General features: G+C 41.3%; 1 protein-coding gene across 1 annotated transcript; it reads right to left on the minus strand.

Annotated features, from left to right (window-relative positions):
• Positions 1–1,996: 1,996 nt before the first annotated feature.
• Positions 1,997–15,739, minus strand: LOC147164287 (uncharacterized). Its single transcript, XM_086092120.1, has 8 exons — positions 14,846–15,739; positions 12,018–12,296; positions 9,500–9,730; positions 9,246–9,416; positions 8,632–8,763; positions 8,380–8,546; positions 7,992–8,264; positions 1,997–5,948 (listed from the first exon to the last, which is right to left on the minus strand). The coding sequence occupies exons 1-8, from the start codon at positions 15,084–15,086 to the stop codon at positions 5,772–5,774; spliced, it is 1,671 nt and encodes a 556-aa protein (XP_085948246.1). The 5' UTR covers positions 15,087–15,739; the 3' UTR covers positions 1,997–5,771.
• Between the last annotated feature and the right edge of the window lie 1,624 nt (positions 15,740–17,363).

The following is a 17,363-nucleotide window of genomic DNA, read 5'->3' on the forward strand; positions in this document are numbered from 1 at the left end:
CCGGAGAGGGCACTCCACCCTTTTTCCGACTGAGGACCATGGTCTCTGATTTGGAGGTGCTGATTTTTATCCCAACCGCTTCACACTCGGCTGCGAACCGCTCCAGTGAGAGTTGGAGATCACGGCTTGAAGAAGCCAACAGCACCACATCATCTGCAAAAAGCAGAGATGCAATGTTGAGGCCACCAAACCGGACCCCCTCAAATTCTGTCCATAAAAGTTATGAACAGATTCGGTGACAAAGGGCAACCTTGGCAGAGTCCAACCCTCACTGGAAACAAATTCGACCTACTGCCGGCAATGCGGACCAAACTCTGACATCGGTCGTACAGGGACCAAACAGCTCGTATCAGGGGGCTCGGTACCCCGTACTCCCGAAGCACCCCTACAGGACTCCCGGAGGGACACGTTCAAACGCCTTCTCCAAGTCCACAAAGCACATGTGGAATGGTTGGGCGAACGCCCATGCACCCTCGAGGATCCTGCCGAGTGTGTAGAGCTGGTCCACTGTTCCACGGCCGGGACGAAAACCACACTGCTCCTCCTGAATCCGAGATTCGACTTCCCGACAGACTCTCCTCTCCCGCACCCCTGAATAGACCTTATCAGGGAGGCTGAGGAGTGTGATCCCTCTATAGTTGGAACACACCCTCCGGTCTCCCTTCTTAAAAAGGGGGACCACCACCCCGGTCTGCCAATCCAGAGGCACTGTCCCCGATGTCCATGTGATGTTGTAGAGGCGTGTTAACCACGACAGCCCCACAACATCCAGAGCCTTTAGGAACTCCGGGCGGATCTCATTCACCCCCAGGGCCTTGCCACCAAGGAGCTTTCCAACCACCTCAGTGACTTCGATCCCAGAGATAGGGGAGCCCACCTCAGAGTCCCCAGACCCTGCTTCCTGAAAGGAAGACGTGTCGGTGGAATTTGAGGAGGTCTTCGAAGTATTCTCCCCACCGATTCATGACGTCCCAAGACGAGGTTAGCAGCACCCCATCTCCACTATAGTGTTAATGGCGCACTGCTTTCCTCTCCTGAGACGCCCGACGGTGGACCAGAATTTCTTCGAAGCCGTCCGGAAGTCGTTTTCCATGGCCTCACTGAACTCCTCCCATGTCAGAGTTTTTGCACACCAGTTCGGGCTCCCTGAATTAATTTGTAAAATTGTTATTTTGAAAACGTATTGACTGCTTGCTATCATTCATTTTGTGTTGATCAGGAGCAGATATCACAAGTTTTACTTCTTTCTGTCCCCTTTCGTTTCTTTTTTTTTAAAGAGTGAAAAATAAACTTGAATTGAATTGAAACATTTTAGGGTTAACTTCGCAACGTAGCCCCTTCAGACCCGCATTTTTTCTGCTGGGCAAAATGTATTTATTTTAGCTGATTTTGACTGTTACATAGAACATAAGAACAACATGGAAATGTTTTTGGGGGGGTTATGTCATGTTTTCAGTTTATATAGTGGACGCCATCTTATATGCAAAATTTTTAACATGAACATCATGCAAATCAACTTGCGATTGTGATTGGTTACGTAAAATCCAATCATGAACCAGAAGTGTTGACATCATCCAAATTGTGTGTTTTTCTGGTTTAGACATGCGAATATGTCATGTCCACTGGGATCATATATGGGTCTGAAAGGGTTAGTTTTGACAACTGATCTTTAACGTATCACATTCGGACATCCTACTCATGTGCTCAAAGATTATATTCATGCTTTATTTTTTGATAGCAACTCATGAACTGCTGCCCAATCAGGAGCACCCAGTCATCAGACCTGACTCCACAAAAATTGAGAACCCAGGTCTTAAGAAAATAAAAATCAGTAGTGCTGTAGATGTACAAGCCCAAAATGGAGTGCCACAATGGGAATGACCAATTGGAAGCAGGCACTCATGAGTGTCCAAATAAGTTAATTCCATTAATTTACATTTATTATAAATTGATGAGAAGTACAAGCACTGAACAAGTGGAGCGCAGACATACAGTGTAGGTTTCTATAAGATCTTTATTGACTGAATTCTGTGAAATACTGCATGCCACTATAAACATTACTGCTTAATTTGCAATTAATAATCTGTACATAAACTTGTGAATTGCACACACAGCTACTTTTTGGACACAATCATAATGGTCGGTCCACTCCGTCAATCCACACATTTGGGAACATTGTCCTCAGCGTCCATCTCTAATAGTATGTAAACATCAACACAAAACAATTGCCAAACACTATCTGGACAAAAGGATTCGGAGACACACCTCTTAATCAGTTAAATAAGAAATAAGGGATTTGTTTGTGGAAGGCCTTTGTTCCCATTTCCAGTGCACAAAGCAAGACCAAGTCATGCTTGGCCGTTATTGGGATGAACAAAAAAATCCCATCGACATGCCACAATTCTTCCCAACGGACAGTTATAGAAGTTTTCTTTCATTTCTTGTAAAGTGGAATGTGTCACATCACATTTGTCAATGTAGTGTAAGAATGTTCTTAATTGGAGGTTGAAAAAGCACAGCAGGAAGTCAGGTACAGGACAAAAACAATTAAAAGCTAGACAACATGTTGTCAGTGATGAGTTCCTACCAGAGTGTGTGCATCAGTTCAAGTGATTCAGCATTCATGCGCACGCACGCACGCACACGCACACTCACCCACACACACCCACACACACACACACACACAGGAGAGGTGCCCTTATTAAAAAGCCATGGCCAGCCGGTGTAGCAGTGAGGGCAGTCTCAGTGCTTCATATCTTAATCATGATCATTGCAGGCCAATCTCAGCTTCTCCTTCCATGTCCTCAGCGTCCCTCGCTCTTCTTCCTTTTTTCATGACATGGGATTTCACTTCTATGTTTTAAAATCTTTAATGCAAAACTAGATATTATTTTTTCTCACTGTTTTTTTTTTCAGTTTTGAAAAAAACCCCGGATACAATTGGAGTGATTTGTTTTTCTGAGGAAAAAAACCCATCCATCTAATTTAATTTCTATTTTCATTTTAGAGTGAACTAGAGCCCTTTTCCAGCTGATTTCTGGGCAAGGAATGGGATGCACCCTGGACTGGTCGTCAACCAATTGCAGGCTAAAAATTTAAAATACAGTTTTTCCTCAAGTACTGGCCGACCCCCAAACATACACAGCACGTTTCATCCACTTAAAATAAATATAAAAAGATTCCACTATGGATAACAAACAGGAAGTAACTACTGACAGGTTGCGTCAGAAAAGCTCCAGGACTTGTGGCAGTCTTCATTGACACAGACATCTTGCAGTCAAAACGTGTTCCCTTGATGAGCCTCTTAAGATTGGGAAAGAGTAAAAAAAATAAAAATAAAATCACATGAAATCAGGATTGCTCCAGCCAGGTGATGTTTGTCCTGGCCAGGAACTGTCAGATCCTAACCAAGAGTGGTCCTGCCACAAGTCTCTTACATACTCTTTGAAGCAAATGCATTTCAATGGCTGCAGAAAGGTCAGATCACAATTATACACTCCTAAGCAACTACATAAATGTGTAGTTTGTAGTTTGGCTTTAAAGTATATATTTTGTGACACCAGTCTTTGAACCTATCCGTATTGCCTCTGTTCGTCAAGGCTATCATTCATACAGACATTAAAGGGTTAACTGCATAGCCTGTTTGAACCCTCCTGCTAACCAAAACAACAGAACCTACCAACGTCTCTCCGAGGAGTAATGAAAGTGAAAGACTGAAATCCTACTCCTGTTAAACATGAGTTCCCTGTGCAACAATTAAAATGATCGGTGTCTTCAACGACAAATGGCATTCCAGTTGACTCGCAGCAAAATTAGTCATCTCTTTATAATTCTAAAATTTGTATCCATCCATTTATTTTCAATAATGCTTTTCCTTAATTGGGTGACCAGTGAGCTGGATGCTATCCCAGGAGACGCGGTGTACACCCTGGACTGGTCACCAGTCAATCGTTTAGACAGAAAAGCTTTATAGACAAACAAGCAATGACAAGTACATTCACACTTATGGACAACATGCATACATGGGGAATGTGGGAGAACACCCGAGTACCTGGGGAAAACCCTCAACTGTGAAGCAGACATTGTGCTGCTTGTTGTTCCCCCAAGCTTTAATTGTCAAATACCGGTTATTCGTGGTACATCGAATCACAAAAGTCACGGTTCGGATCGCATCACGGATTTGAGTCATGGATTGGATCGTTTTTCGGATCAGCGAAAAAAACCAACCCTGAAAAACATTGTCCGTCAGCCAGGCATTCGTTGGTAATGTTAACAGCTAGCTGCTAGCCACTTATGTCGGAGACGTCTGCCGTATCATACAATGGCGGCGTAATTAATTAGCGATTTCTTAGCGTCCTAAATTAGCGATTGAAGGGTTTGGGATAGTGTTGTGTTGATGTTGGTCGCAACTTTAATGTCAATCAAAAGTTAAACTACGATAAAGAAATCCTAAACATCTAAAAGGGAAGTCAAGCTAGCTAAGGCTTGCATTGCCGTCAATGTATTTTTTGGTCAACTTTATTTTGAAGTTAGCCTTAGTGTAGGCGGCGTGTTATGTTGAGTATGTTTCAGCTTCCATAAGTGGTGTCGAGAAGAGGCAGAAAACAAATCCTGTATAATTCATTGAGGGCGAATTTCACCCCAAGTTGCCAAAATGCTACCATACATGCGACTTACGTGGGGGCTTCAACTTCCTCTGCTGCTATTATAGTGAGTGTGGACTTTGTTTGTTTGTTTGTTTGTTTGCTTGTTTGTTTGTTTGTTTTTTTCTACCACCAACCAATCCGTGGAGCCACCTGTTCCGAGCCGACCACGGATTAATGATGATCCGTTGCACCACTACCGGTTATCCATTCATCCATCCATCCAACTTGACCTATCTCACATTTGGCACTCAATGAACTACTGCGCTAGCCAACCACATGACTAAAGGTATGGAGTTCTTCCTATTTGTGTAATTGGTTTTAATTTGATTATTTTGTTTTTATAGCATCTGTTTCCCATGCAAAAATTGCAACTTTAATTAATAATGCATTAACATATAGGTGAGAGATAAAGATTATGCATGATCAAATGTTGACAAATTCGGGTTAGGCTACGTCTGAGGTGTTGGAACGGAACCATCTATATTCTCCAGTTTTTTTTTGTTGTTCAAATCCCAAACCACTACAGTAAATTAAACAGTTGGATGTAAATGTTTTGGGAGTTAAATATGTCAACTTATTTGCAAAATTACAATGCATATGCAGCCGACTAAGGTAAAGGAAGCGTGTGATAAAAGGGTAAGTAGATTAGGTCATTTGAAAAGAAAAAGCGTGGGTAAATTGAGATTGAGTGAGTGGTGAGAGATGGATGAAAAGAGTAAGCAAAGAGTGAAGAAAACTCTTATGCGGACTAAAGTAGGAGACAAGTGATTGGTTGTGAAATGTTGAAGACATACACACACGCACACTCTGACCCAAGTGGCTGTCCTTTTGCTGAACCCCCACACACGTACATATCAACAAAAATGGCGTTCAGGTTCAGGACGCCCCCTTGGGATGAGCTGTCATCGCCATGGTTACAGCCTGAGTTCAGCGTTAGGGCAGAAAACACACAAACACACACCATATATACATACATACCCGCGCGCACAAACAGACACACACATTGCATCTACTGTCCATCTACACATGCATGTGATAAACTCTAAAATGTATTTTCTGTGCATGTGAGGTCTTTCTCACTCTCTATATTTCTGTTTGCTCAGTCCTTAGGGTCTCTCTCCCTTTTTAGTTGATCCTTCTGTACTTCCTGTGCCAGAGTGCAGTCGGCAGGTTCTGGCATCCCTGGTACCACCGTCGCATCTCGCTGTCCGTTAGTGCAGGTGTGGCGTTGCATGGAGCTCCTGCCAGGGTGATGTTTAACAGGCCAGCCCAGTGGTCCAACAGCTGTGAAGCACCTGCACTCTGCAATCAGAGTTGTTGAAACTTTTGTTAGGAAACTTCTACCGGTACATCGCGGGGTTTGAAATTGATAGAAATTTCTTTGACAATAGTGTTGTATAGGAATGCCGAGAGTGACTGTCATAATGCCCAAAAATGTTTGAATTGAGGACTGTGATGTTGGTTAATACATCAAAGCATATTATGTCTCATAAAAACCCTAAAAGTAGTAGTAATAGTAAATGAGCTATTAGATCTTCTAATCCAAATGTTACTGTCGTCCACTGGGGAACAATTTAAAAAATATTGGTTCTGTTGAGTTAGATGCTTATGTTGATTAGAATTTAAATTGCCAATTTTTCTCAAGCACATCTAGCAAGTTTTTTTTTCTCTTTAGCTTACCCTCCAGCTAAAATCCACTTAGACTGTAGTAAGAAGAGTTGATTACAATTGAGCTCATCTGCAGCTACGTGGCAAGTTGTTTGTGCAGTCACAACTGAGAGTGTAGTGAAAAGTCTTTGCAGCTCCCAATAGTTCAGTACTATCAATATCTGCAAATAGAAAGCTAGCATAGTAGGAGTTAAGGAGATTAATGCTGGCTTTTCTCTTAACATTGTTACCATGGGCATACCGTTCTAAGTTCAATTTCATGTTATGCTGTTTTTTTTCTTCCAAAGTTTATAATTGTTTCATCTTAGTGTTTTATACATACACATTTATTTAAAAACATTTTTAAGTGAGAGTGTGTAATAAGTGACGTTTATATGTCGCTGTAACATAGATTGCAGCCGAAGCGAATGCATTTTGAAGCACACACACTAAGGTGGCTCAGAGAGACCACATTTCGCAAGCCTACCACCAATTCTTATTTTGGGTGAGCAAACAAGCATCTCGGCAAGCGACGATAACTTGGCAGCCGGTGTGACGCCGAAACACAGAGCAAGCCAGATTTAGTCGGAGAAGCTAACAAGAGCAGCTAGCGGGAGTTGGTCAGAACCATTGGCTGGAGTGGTTAACAAACTAGCTAGTTAAAAAAAAAAAAGCTAGTTTAAAAAAAAAAAGCTTGTGACAGCAAAGTGGAATATGAAAAGCAACAGAAAACCGAATCACGGGACTTCCAGTTGTGGAAGGTAAACGGCTGTTGACCCATTGGGCACCACCAGGGCAATCTACGTTCACAAAATTGTCCTTTGAGCATCCGTTGCAGGAAGATGATGACGAAACATGTCAGCTTCTTGTAAAGTGAGGCTCCAGTCATGCAATATAAGTGATTACTAGACCTACAATTATATAATTTTTAAATGTACGTTGATGTGATAGAACTTTTTTTTTTGTGCATATTATGGAAATCAGTAGTGGGTTTTTAAATTGAATAAATTATTAGTTCACCACTAGATGAAAGATTACGTCACTTTTAGGAAACTGGGATCCAATAGCTCATAAACTGTTGTCAGACCTAACTCAACATAAAATGTGTTCCCCAGTGTTATTTTTTTTCACATGCAATGCAGAAAACTGATCTAAAAAGAGATTAAAAGGAACCACGACTGTCATGACAAGTTTGCTCAAAATAATTTTTTGGGCTGTTACTAACATAACTAAGAGATTTATTTAAAAAAAAATAATTTCCAGTTTAATATATTTTGTAGAAACTTTATTTGGACGTACGCCGCCATTGTTATTTACGTCGCAACATATTCAGTGCTTAGTGACGTAGAACTGCGGCGGCTCTCTGCCGAGCAATGTGAAACGTCCATAAAGAAAGCATGGTAAGCCTCCGTAGCTTTTTTTATAGGCGTTTCACATTGCTCGGCAGAGAGCCACCGCCATTCTACGTTACTACGCACGGAATGCGTTACGACGTCCAAATAAAGTTTCTGCAAAATGTATGAAACTGGAAAGGATTTTTGAAAAATGTATCTCATAGTTATGTTAGTAACAACCAAATAAATAATATAGAGCAAACTTGTCATGACAGTCGGGGTTCCTTTTAAGTGTTCCAAACGAGCTTTTTATTATTATTATTATTTGTAATTTTTGAGAGAAGTGCTTGTCTCAATTAAATACCTTCTCCAGATAATCCAGCAGGCAGGTTGACGGACTAATATGAGCCCAGCTGCTGTCCTCCCAGCTCATGCTCACCCTCTGGTTCTGGTAGTTTTGAGTCAACAATTTCTGCCTCTGGATTAGAACTACATTGAGATGTTTCTGGGAGCCTCTCAGTCTCTTGGACAGAACACCATTGTAGGTCTGATCCACGAACAATAAAACACGAGTGGCCCTACAGCCGGCCAGATCAGTCAACAGCTCATTGACTGAGTAGCGCTCCTTTAGATCAGCCTGAAAGGAGAAACAGGAGAAACTTGAAGGGTGAAAGACTTCACTCTAGTTGCTCAGTGTTCTGTCTCAATCTGAGCAACAACAGGATCTGGGTATGTGTCTCCCTCTATCTTACGATGCCATTGAGGTTGGCGTCCCACAGGAGCATGGTCCCATCATTGCGTGTGGGCGAGTTCAAGTAGAGCACCATTGTGTCGGCGCAGTGTTGTTTCCTGCAGACATATGACACATGGTTACGGATCACCGCCTTCTCCGTAGCTGAGTAGGCGCCCTCCAGCTCTTCTGTAGTGGGAGAACATGGACAAAGAAGTTACCTACATCGTCCACTTTAGAATAACAAAATATTCATCTCTGTTGTAAGTCCGACCTGGAATGTGCCCACTGCTGGCAAAAAAGGTCTTGATGTGGTCTTTGTGGAAACCATTGATCCGCAGCATTCTGTAGAACCTCTGAAGATTCTGCAAATGTCGCTGGAAAGTCATCTGTTGCCGCCAACCACCTGACGCAAACAAATCAAACTGTTACCCCCATCTACAGAGGTGGGCATGTCAATAAATTTTGAGCGTCCGTCGTTTGGCAATCGTCAACAGTCGGGACACCCTTTCGTCCTCGTCAATTCGGCAATATTTCAAGCCGAACCGTCAATCCGTCAATCCGTCATTCGACGATTGCGCAGCAAAATGAGCGTCTATCAATGTTTCCGTCACCAAAATGAGATGTCCGTCATTGAGGGATTGCCGATTACATTGACGAATGAAAGCCCCCTTCTGTCAAAGTTCAGTTTGCCAATTTTTCAAAGCTTCCCGTCAATTGTCAACAAAATGGGCATCCGTCATTGACGGATTGACGAAACTTACATCAATATTGACGGAATGGCCACCTCTGCTCCTTTATTGAAGGATTATCCTTCCAAAAACGGTTTCTCCGTTGGACATTGAGGCGAAAACCTTCTCGTGGATTTGCCAACAGTGCGTTACTTACCAGAGATAAGCACAGCATGGTCGCATGTCTGGTAAAGGCGGCAAGAGAGGTGAGTGGCCAATGGCTGCTGGTGACAGCGTCTGGTGTTTTTATTCAGCTCACAGCTCGAGATCGGCAAACTGGGGGATCCCATGGGCACCAATTGAGGACACCTGTAAAATTCTGTGTGTTCTGTTGAGAACAAGCATATGAGATATCTCCAACATGACACATCAACATGTCCTGACATCAGACACAGCAGCCTCAAAACTGACCTACACATCTGAGTCTCTGGGTACGGTTGCTGTCTCCGACTCCGACCACCAAAGGAAGAAAGTGGACCTCACAGAGCCGTCCACTGACTGGACTGCTAAAAGTCCCTCTGCGTGGAGTTCCACCCACCAGCCAGCTGTGCTCGGGTCCAATGAGCCTCTCGGGCCCGGCCTGCCAACGCTTCAGCTGATTCTGACAGCGACCTTTCAAGGCCTGAGTCAAACATTCCTCTCCTGATGATGCAGACATAGAGCTCATAATTGTCACACAGAATTTTTTTTAAAAAAGGTCTTGAAACTTTTTGTCAATGGAAGAATGACTTTCCGGTCAAGGTCATGCAGGTTGTGGCTAAAGTGAAGGGTGATAGATTAGGTATTCTTCATTCAGCCTAATGTGCATACAAGAAGTTGGTTGACACGACACTCATACATTCCCATTTGTGATGAAGGGTGTACTATGGACAGAGGTGTCGGTCCAATCCAGGTGATCCAGGAAGTAATAACCTTGCCACAGGTGCTTCTTCTGAACTGGCAGGAAAACGAGCTGGTTGAGTAGAAGCATCTGTGGTTAAAGCCAAACTGCGGCAGGGTTATTACTTTCCGGACCTTCTTTCTCTGACACCTCTGACTATGGGCCGATCCTTCCATCCATCAACTCATTTATTTCCTACACTGCTTATCCTGCTCACGGTCACAGGAAGAGCTGGAACCAATCCCAGATGACTTGAAAGGGGGAATGGTAGACCAGATTGTCAGTCAGTTGGAGGGTAATTGCTATGTGAACCACTACACAACTAATGGCCACAAATTAATGGTTCTTGTCATTGACCAATGCATCCAGCAATGTAAGTATGGATGCAGATCACTCAAGACCAGGAAAACACATTCCTCTGGACCTAATTGTTTTAAAGGGGGTGATTATGGATGCTGCATTTGGGGTTTCTTTGTGTGCGTGCGTGCGTGCGTGCGTGTGTGTGTGTATAAATAATTGACTGATGTCTCCTCGTGAGGTGCACAGTCCAAATTCACCTTAACATCTGGTTGCAACCCTTTTCACAGTGGGGGGTTAGCAATTTGCACTTTAGCACTGTTTCTTTTACTGGGTTTGTGGGGATCCGATTTTCACTTTCTGTCCCCCCGGACTATTTAATGCTCCTCTGAAGCACTTTGTTTGCTCTCCCTGATGGCCTTTTATCTATCTCTCTTTAGCTGTGATGTGTTATTTTACAAACCTACAAAAAGCACTAAGTTTGCATGCTGTCAAGCCATCAGCAACTTTTGACTTGAATGCAAAATGGACTAGAATGTTGTTGATGTTCACCTGCAGAATCTAATGAAAGATCTGAGATTAATCAGAAAAAAAACCTTTTACAATCATGATACTTTATAACAATATTTGCTAATGACTGGTTGTCTTATTTAGTTGTACTAAACAACAACTATAATCACTTTAAATGAATGCATTTTTTAAGGATGCATTCGTGAAAGAGCTCTTGTTGTGCATTTGATAGGATGCAGTTGTAGATATTGTTGTGGTAGTTGAGTGTATAAACATGTATGTGTGTAACAGCCCCAGTGAAGAAAAGGTCTTGCATAAAGCAATGAGCTATAAAAGGGTGCTTTTAAACATCCCCAAGTTTCACTGTTTTTTCTGCTTCAGTAAAAGACAGAATTTCTTACTTGAACACACTAAATAAAACACACTTGCAGGCTTGGCCACCTTTGGAATACCACTACTACCACATTTATTGCAATAATTTACTATTCACAATACTATTTGTGATTTGGGCTAACTTTATTAACGAATTGCACCATTGCAGCAGATGATTGTGTTAGTGATTAATTTGGATGTACAGTGAAACTTCCAAATTTGAACATGTTCTATTCCATGATGATTTGACCAAGTGGTACCACATATCAAATCCAGCATTTCCCATAAGAAATAATATGAATTTCATTCATTTGTTCTAGGGTCAAACTTCATATTATAAAACTTTCACTAACATTGCAAACAGTAAAGTAAAATTTTACCATTGTTAACATAAACTAACAACTGTCTAATAAAGCAAAAAAATTGATACAATAATTTTTAAGTAGTGAAACTACTCATACTTACATACAACTGACAGACATAATGGAGAGGGAAGGCGTTTTCAAGCCATGCTGTCATCTAGTGGCATTTTGTAGGATGCGCTATTATAAATAAAGCCTTGTAAAAAGCAATTACAATGTATCATTCATTGTACACATCAAAACCTTTCATATTTCACTGAGCGTTCTATATCACACATTTCTTCTTTGGCATCTCTTCACTTGCCCTTAAATTGTGGCATTAAAAGGCAAAGAACAAGAAAATTGAATTTGTGGAGGTGTCTGACGGGCTAAAGAAGACGGAGATGAGCCACGACTGTCACTTTCGTTTTGCTTTGGCTTTGGTTGAGGTCTGCGCTTTCCTGAGTGCCATTGTAAATTGTGTTCAATCCAAACTAAATCCAACTGAGAACCAATCAACGAGACTCACCAATGTAAATGCCATCCAAGTGGGAGCATCTCTTCTTTGTCACGTTGAGATCCACGTAGAAGAGGGCAACCGGGTGTCCAAAGTTCTCGCCGGGACTCGGGTCCAGGACCAGCACCGCGTCGTGGCTCATAGAGGCGGGGAAAGGCGGTTGGTACCTGTGGCGGCTCGCCCTCCCGTTTAGCAATGAGCCAACGCTGAAAGCACTCCGGAATTTGGAGCTGATCATCCCACTGGACGAGTATGAGTCTGGGAGGATGGTCAGCACTTTTTCGGAGGCACCTGATCACAAGATAAATCAAAAATATTCATCCATCCATTTTCTATGCCACTTCTGGAGCCTATAATGATCTGCCAAATGTTAGTGATACTTTATACATACCAAAGATGTTTTAATGCAGTCAAGTTTCAATAATTAAGTAAATTCAATGAAGAAGTCTATTTGAAAAGTATCTTATGCCATGTCATGTACACCTGCCTGCATTTCATACTTGTTTAAATCAACACCTGACCATGAACTTGTAAGGAGACAGGAGGGCTAGAGGGAAAGTGAGACGGAGAGACCACTCGTTAATATGATGTAAATGTCAGTGTGACTGGTTGTCTGTCTTTATATGTGCCCAGTGGCTGACTGGCAATCAGACCAGGGTCTATTTCACAAAGCAGGTTTAGTTAGAACCCTCGGTCAAGAAACCCTGAAATGTGGGAAACTCTGCGTCTTCCGTTTCAGAAAGGGAGGTAACTGAAAGCAGGGAAAAAGAAGTAACTCTAGCCTGTTTCATAAAAAGAGGTAATTTAAGCTCTCGGTTAGTTATCGAAATAACAGAGTCCATGAACCTAACCTGGTCAGTGGCAGGTTTTTCACAATGAACCTCCAGGTTTTTTCTGTCCCCGCCTCCTTTCAGTCACACACGACATTTCATTTCCTCATTCATAAAGTCCGCTGCGGCGAGTTTTTGCGTAAATACGCTATACTGTAGTCTAGAGCGTAAAGTCTTTTGTCACGAACATTATTGCGCAGGAATTAAATATTCGTCATGAGATTGTTATCAGACCGCGCAAAGATATGCTGGCATTTCCGGACCGTTATCTTTTTGAGTCACAGTCCATCATCTACATAGACAACTTAATCCGTCCTTACATTTGCAACATTACCGGCGCCGTAGTCATGCGCTCACATCACAGCATATATTGTGTATTGAACTCCGCTTTTTTCTTATAACCGTTTGAATAATGTCTTTATATTTCATCTTAAGTCAAGTGCGCTTCTCCCCCGCAGGATTGCACCTAAATTAAATGAATTATTGAGCTACCATTCAACAGGTTTCCCCTGTAATATTGTTGTGATTGCAAAGGACTACATTTAAATTTACGCATTGACCCGACACCCGAGCAGGAACGTTCTCTTACGCCGCCTTCCATGGAGAGCCGCTGCAGTGTTGCACTTTTTTTTTTTAAAGGCATGTTCAAATTCGCCATATGATCACATTTAGATTTCCAGTTGAGAAGGGTGAAAAACGCAAAAGCAGTGGGCGGCGCCGTGCTCTGCTTCCCTGTTGCCATTGTGACTCGACGAATCGGGGCTCTATTGATGTGGTCTTTTTAGTGTAGTGGTAATGCCAGGTGAAACTACTATGCGTTGATAAAATTTCCTCAAATCAGCTGTCCTGGAACCGTAAACGCAGAGTTTCCTCTCTCAATGTATGTCAACTCGCTGTTCAGGCTTAGTCACGGTGTTTGTTGAACATGCTTTGTGAAATGGACCCCAGTTGTAGTCAGTTGAGCCTGAGACTGACCCAAGCTCGACAACCCTGAACAGGATAGTGGAAACTGGATGGATGGAATTGTTATCATAAACATTCAAAATTCAAACATGACCTGAGTTTGCCCCACGAACAAAAATACGTCAGACACCGATGAATTTATTGTTTGTCGTCTATTCCCTAGGAATAAGTGCTACAAAATTCAGGGAATTTTGATGTAAATCTTTAGTTTAAAACACATAAAGATGAATTGCATTCATATGAGCTGGTTGATTAGCATGTGTCATGTAGTTAGTTTATTTATTTATTTAAATAATTAAACAATTCATTACAGCTATCTTTTAGGAATGTGAAATTAATATGTGTTGTTTATTTACATTATTGAATATTTTAATTTTAAAAAAAGATGATTAGTATTTACTTTAAAACTGCTCTTCAGCATGTGAGGAAGTATCATTGAATATTGATAGTTTGCAGTTTTTCAAACACAATCTGTATATTAACAGTTTATTTGTTGAAGTTTCACCCAAAAATAATACATGAAAACATGCGTGGAAGTAACCACAAACCAAATCCTAACTCCCTTGAAACCAAATCATAACACTAATTTCCAGTCCTAAATTGAAATCCTAATCTTTATTTGAAACCCAAACCCCTGATAGAAACACGACTTTTAAACCGTAACTAACTTTGCAACCAATAGATTGAAACCCAAACCCTGGTTTGAAATTCTAGCCAAGGCTACAGACCCAAATTTGAAACTTAAATCCCTGTTTGAAACCCTACCTGATGCTTAAAACCCTTACCCTAGGTAATTTATGAAAAAATGCAATGTCCCAATGCAATACATTTTTATTATTATTATTGCGATATTGTTTTGTGGCTTTTAAAATTGGTTTTATTTATGTTTATAATTGCCATGTTTTGCTCATAGGCAATAGGTTTCCCATCTCTGTCAAATATTTGATTCGGTTTTTTTCTTAAAAGGTACATAAACTCATATTACTACAAATGGATTAAGATGTTGTCTGACGCTCAATATCAATGGTGTGACCTTTGATCTCTCACCTGCAGTTGTGATGCGCGGTTCAGAGGCGTAGACGGCCACGGCAGAGGGAGGCAGGTGGGCGATCCGCCGGCACTCGGTCTCGGAGTGAGAGGAGGTGCGTAGGCAGCGGTCCAGTTGGTCCCACTGCAGGGACTGCAGGCCAGAGCGCACCCAGCGCTCCAGCTGCACCTGAGGCACGCCTTTTACCACCAGCGCCGCTGCCGCCAAGTAGAGGATGAAGATAAGGAGAGGATGTTTCATTGTCCCAGTCAGCTTCTTCTGATGCTTGCTTGGTTATGTTGTCTTTGAGCTTTTGTCTTTCTTTTGTTGCTTTCTGCTTTACTTGTCCACTTCTGTTATCCCTTTCTCAATTGACTTTTTTTTAATTCCCTGTCCTTTTCCCTTGAAATATTTCTTGTGCGTCTTTATTCATCCATTTCAAAACTGGTTCCTTGGGATTTCAACTTAGTTGATATTCCGTCAGTGTCATAAATGAGCTTTTCTTGTCAATAAAGATTCCTTAGTTTTGCACAGACAAAAAAAAATCTAGGTGGGATTATTAAATCCCTTTTGCTCCTTATTTTTTTCCCTCTAGTTGAAAAAAATCTATTCAAATGTGATTAATATTAGATATTTGGATAGCTTTAGTGTTTCTTCTTCTTCAGAAAACCACACACAAAAATGTTTTTCTTCTTTCCTTTCCTTTAAGTCTTTGTCTCTATTCCTCTTTTCTTCTAGATGTCAAAGACAAAATTGTGTTCCATAGTCATCCTAGCACAGAAAAAATGTTTTTTTGCCTTTAATTAAAGATTTGTCCTCTTCCATTATATTCCAGTCAGGTTCACAAGTTAAAAGATCATCCGTGTGGAGGACAATTTTACTTCTCCTCTTTTTTGTCCTGTGCACTCTTTACTCTCAGCGACTGGACTGTAGCAGCTCTTCAGCCGCCCCTCTCTCTCTCTCTCTCTCTCTCTCTCTCTCTCTCTCTCTCTCTCTCTCTCTCTCTCTCTCTCTCTCTCTCGCAAGGTTGTGCATGCTGGGAATGAGAATGAGGGGAGGTGATAAGAGAAACGAAGGGACAGGATGATGGCTAAAGGTGAGACTGAACAGGGAAGCAAGGAAGAAAGGAAAGTTTATAAACCATTTGGGATAAAAGATGGAGCGGAGAACAGGAAGTTGTGAGAAGAAACGAGGGTGGAGAAAGACTGGAAACACTGATAGGAATAGAATAGAATAGAATAGAATAGAATAGAATAGAATAGTTAGCACATTAATTTGACATAATTCTGAGGTTCAGGGTTCAAAACTAACTTAGCTGTGTGCAGTTTGCCTTTTTTTGCCATGCTTGCATGGGTTTTCTCCGTCTATTCCAGCTTGCTCCCACATTCCAAAAACAAGCTTCTTAGGTTTTTCAAAAGAGAGAAAACTGAGGCACTCAAAGGTGTTACAAGTAAAAAGCCTTTATTCAAACATGGTCAGTTGATTAAAAAATTGCCTACGCATTTCGGCCTTTGTAGGTCAAGCTAAAATGGACTGTCATAGAACTGCTTTTAGATGGATAAGTCACATGTTCCATGTGGGCTGGGCACACAATCAGCTGGTACTAAACATCCAATCAGCAAGCAGCAATACTTTTAAAAGTGACTATTTAAAAATGAAACAATTATTTACAATTTATTTTACAAAAGAGCAAGTATACAACTGGCCGATGTTTACCCATTTTACTCCATTAGCTAATATCTTTCAAATTGACGTTTGACATCTGGTAAAAAATACTTTTTACTTCTACTCGTAAAGTAAATTTCAGAGCTTATACTTTTTTACTTTTACTTGAATAATTATTTGAGCAAGTAGTTTTACTTTTACCAAAAGTTGTTTTTTTACACAAGTAATTGTACTTTTACTCAGTAGAGAATGTTAGCACTTTTCCCATTTCTGCCTGCAAATAGCAAAAATCTGCGCGTATTGACATCCCATGAAATGCATTGGGATTTTGATCTGATAAATCTCCAACATGTATTTTCCACGAAAAACGGGTGTTGCGCAAGGCCACCAAAATAAAATAAAATAAAATAAAATATTGAAAGGCCCCAGCACCACCGCAAACCTATAGTGACAGTGTAGGTAATGGGTGAATTAAAAACATGTAATAAAATGAAAGATAAATGTATGTGGGGGGCGGGCTGGGCTGGGCAAATTGTGAATGTGCGGGTGCCAAACCGCGAGTATGCGGGGGTCCACTTTAATGTGGACCGGTCGGGAAGGCTAATGCAGTGGAGTCATGCACACACGGGGTTTGGTCGCGTAAATTTACCCAGAAGTGGAAACCGGCCTAATGAATGAAAAGCCAAGTGGGACCATACTCGCCTCTTGAGAGCCCTCTGCTGGTGATACAAATGATCTACAAGAGCTGCGTCATGATGTTTTTTATTTGTAGTATTTATTTATTTATTTATTTATTTATTTATTTATTTATTTATTTATTTATTGCATTATTTTTTCACAACAGATAAAAGACATTGTACAGTATTGTTTTAT

This window comes from Leptonotus elevatus, chromosome 12 (genome assembly GCF_054856555.1).
Source record: "Leptonotus elevatus isolate MCC_2025b chromosome 12, RoL_Lele_1.0, whole genome shotgun sequence".
Lineage (NCBI taxonomy): Eukaryota > Metazoa > Chordata > Actinopteri > Syngnathiformes > Syngnathidae > Leptonotus > Leptonotus elevatus.

Excerpts from the sequence above, each read along its gene's own strand:
- LOC147164287 (XM_086092120.1), bottom strand. The coding sequence starts at position 15,086 with ATGAAACATCCTCTCCTTATCTTCATCCTCTACTTGGCGGCAGCGGCG. Across the intron at positions 12,297-14,845 it reads ACCGCGCATCACAACTGCAG|GTGCCTCCGAAAAAGTGCTG; the intron begins GTGAGAGATCAA and ends TCTTGTGATCAG. Across the intron at positions 8,547-8,631 it reads CAGCAGTGGGCACATTCCAG|AAGAGCTGGAGGGCGCCTAC; the intron begins GTCGGACTTACA and ends CTCCCACTACAG.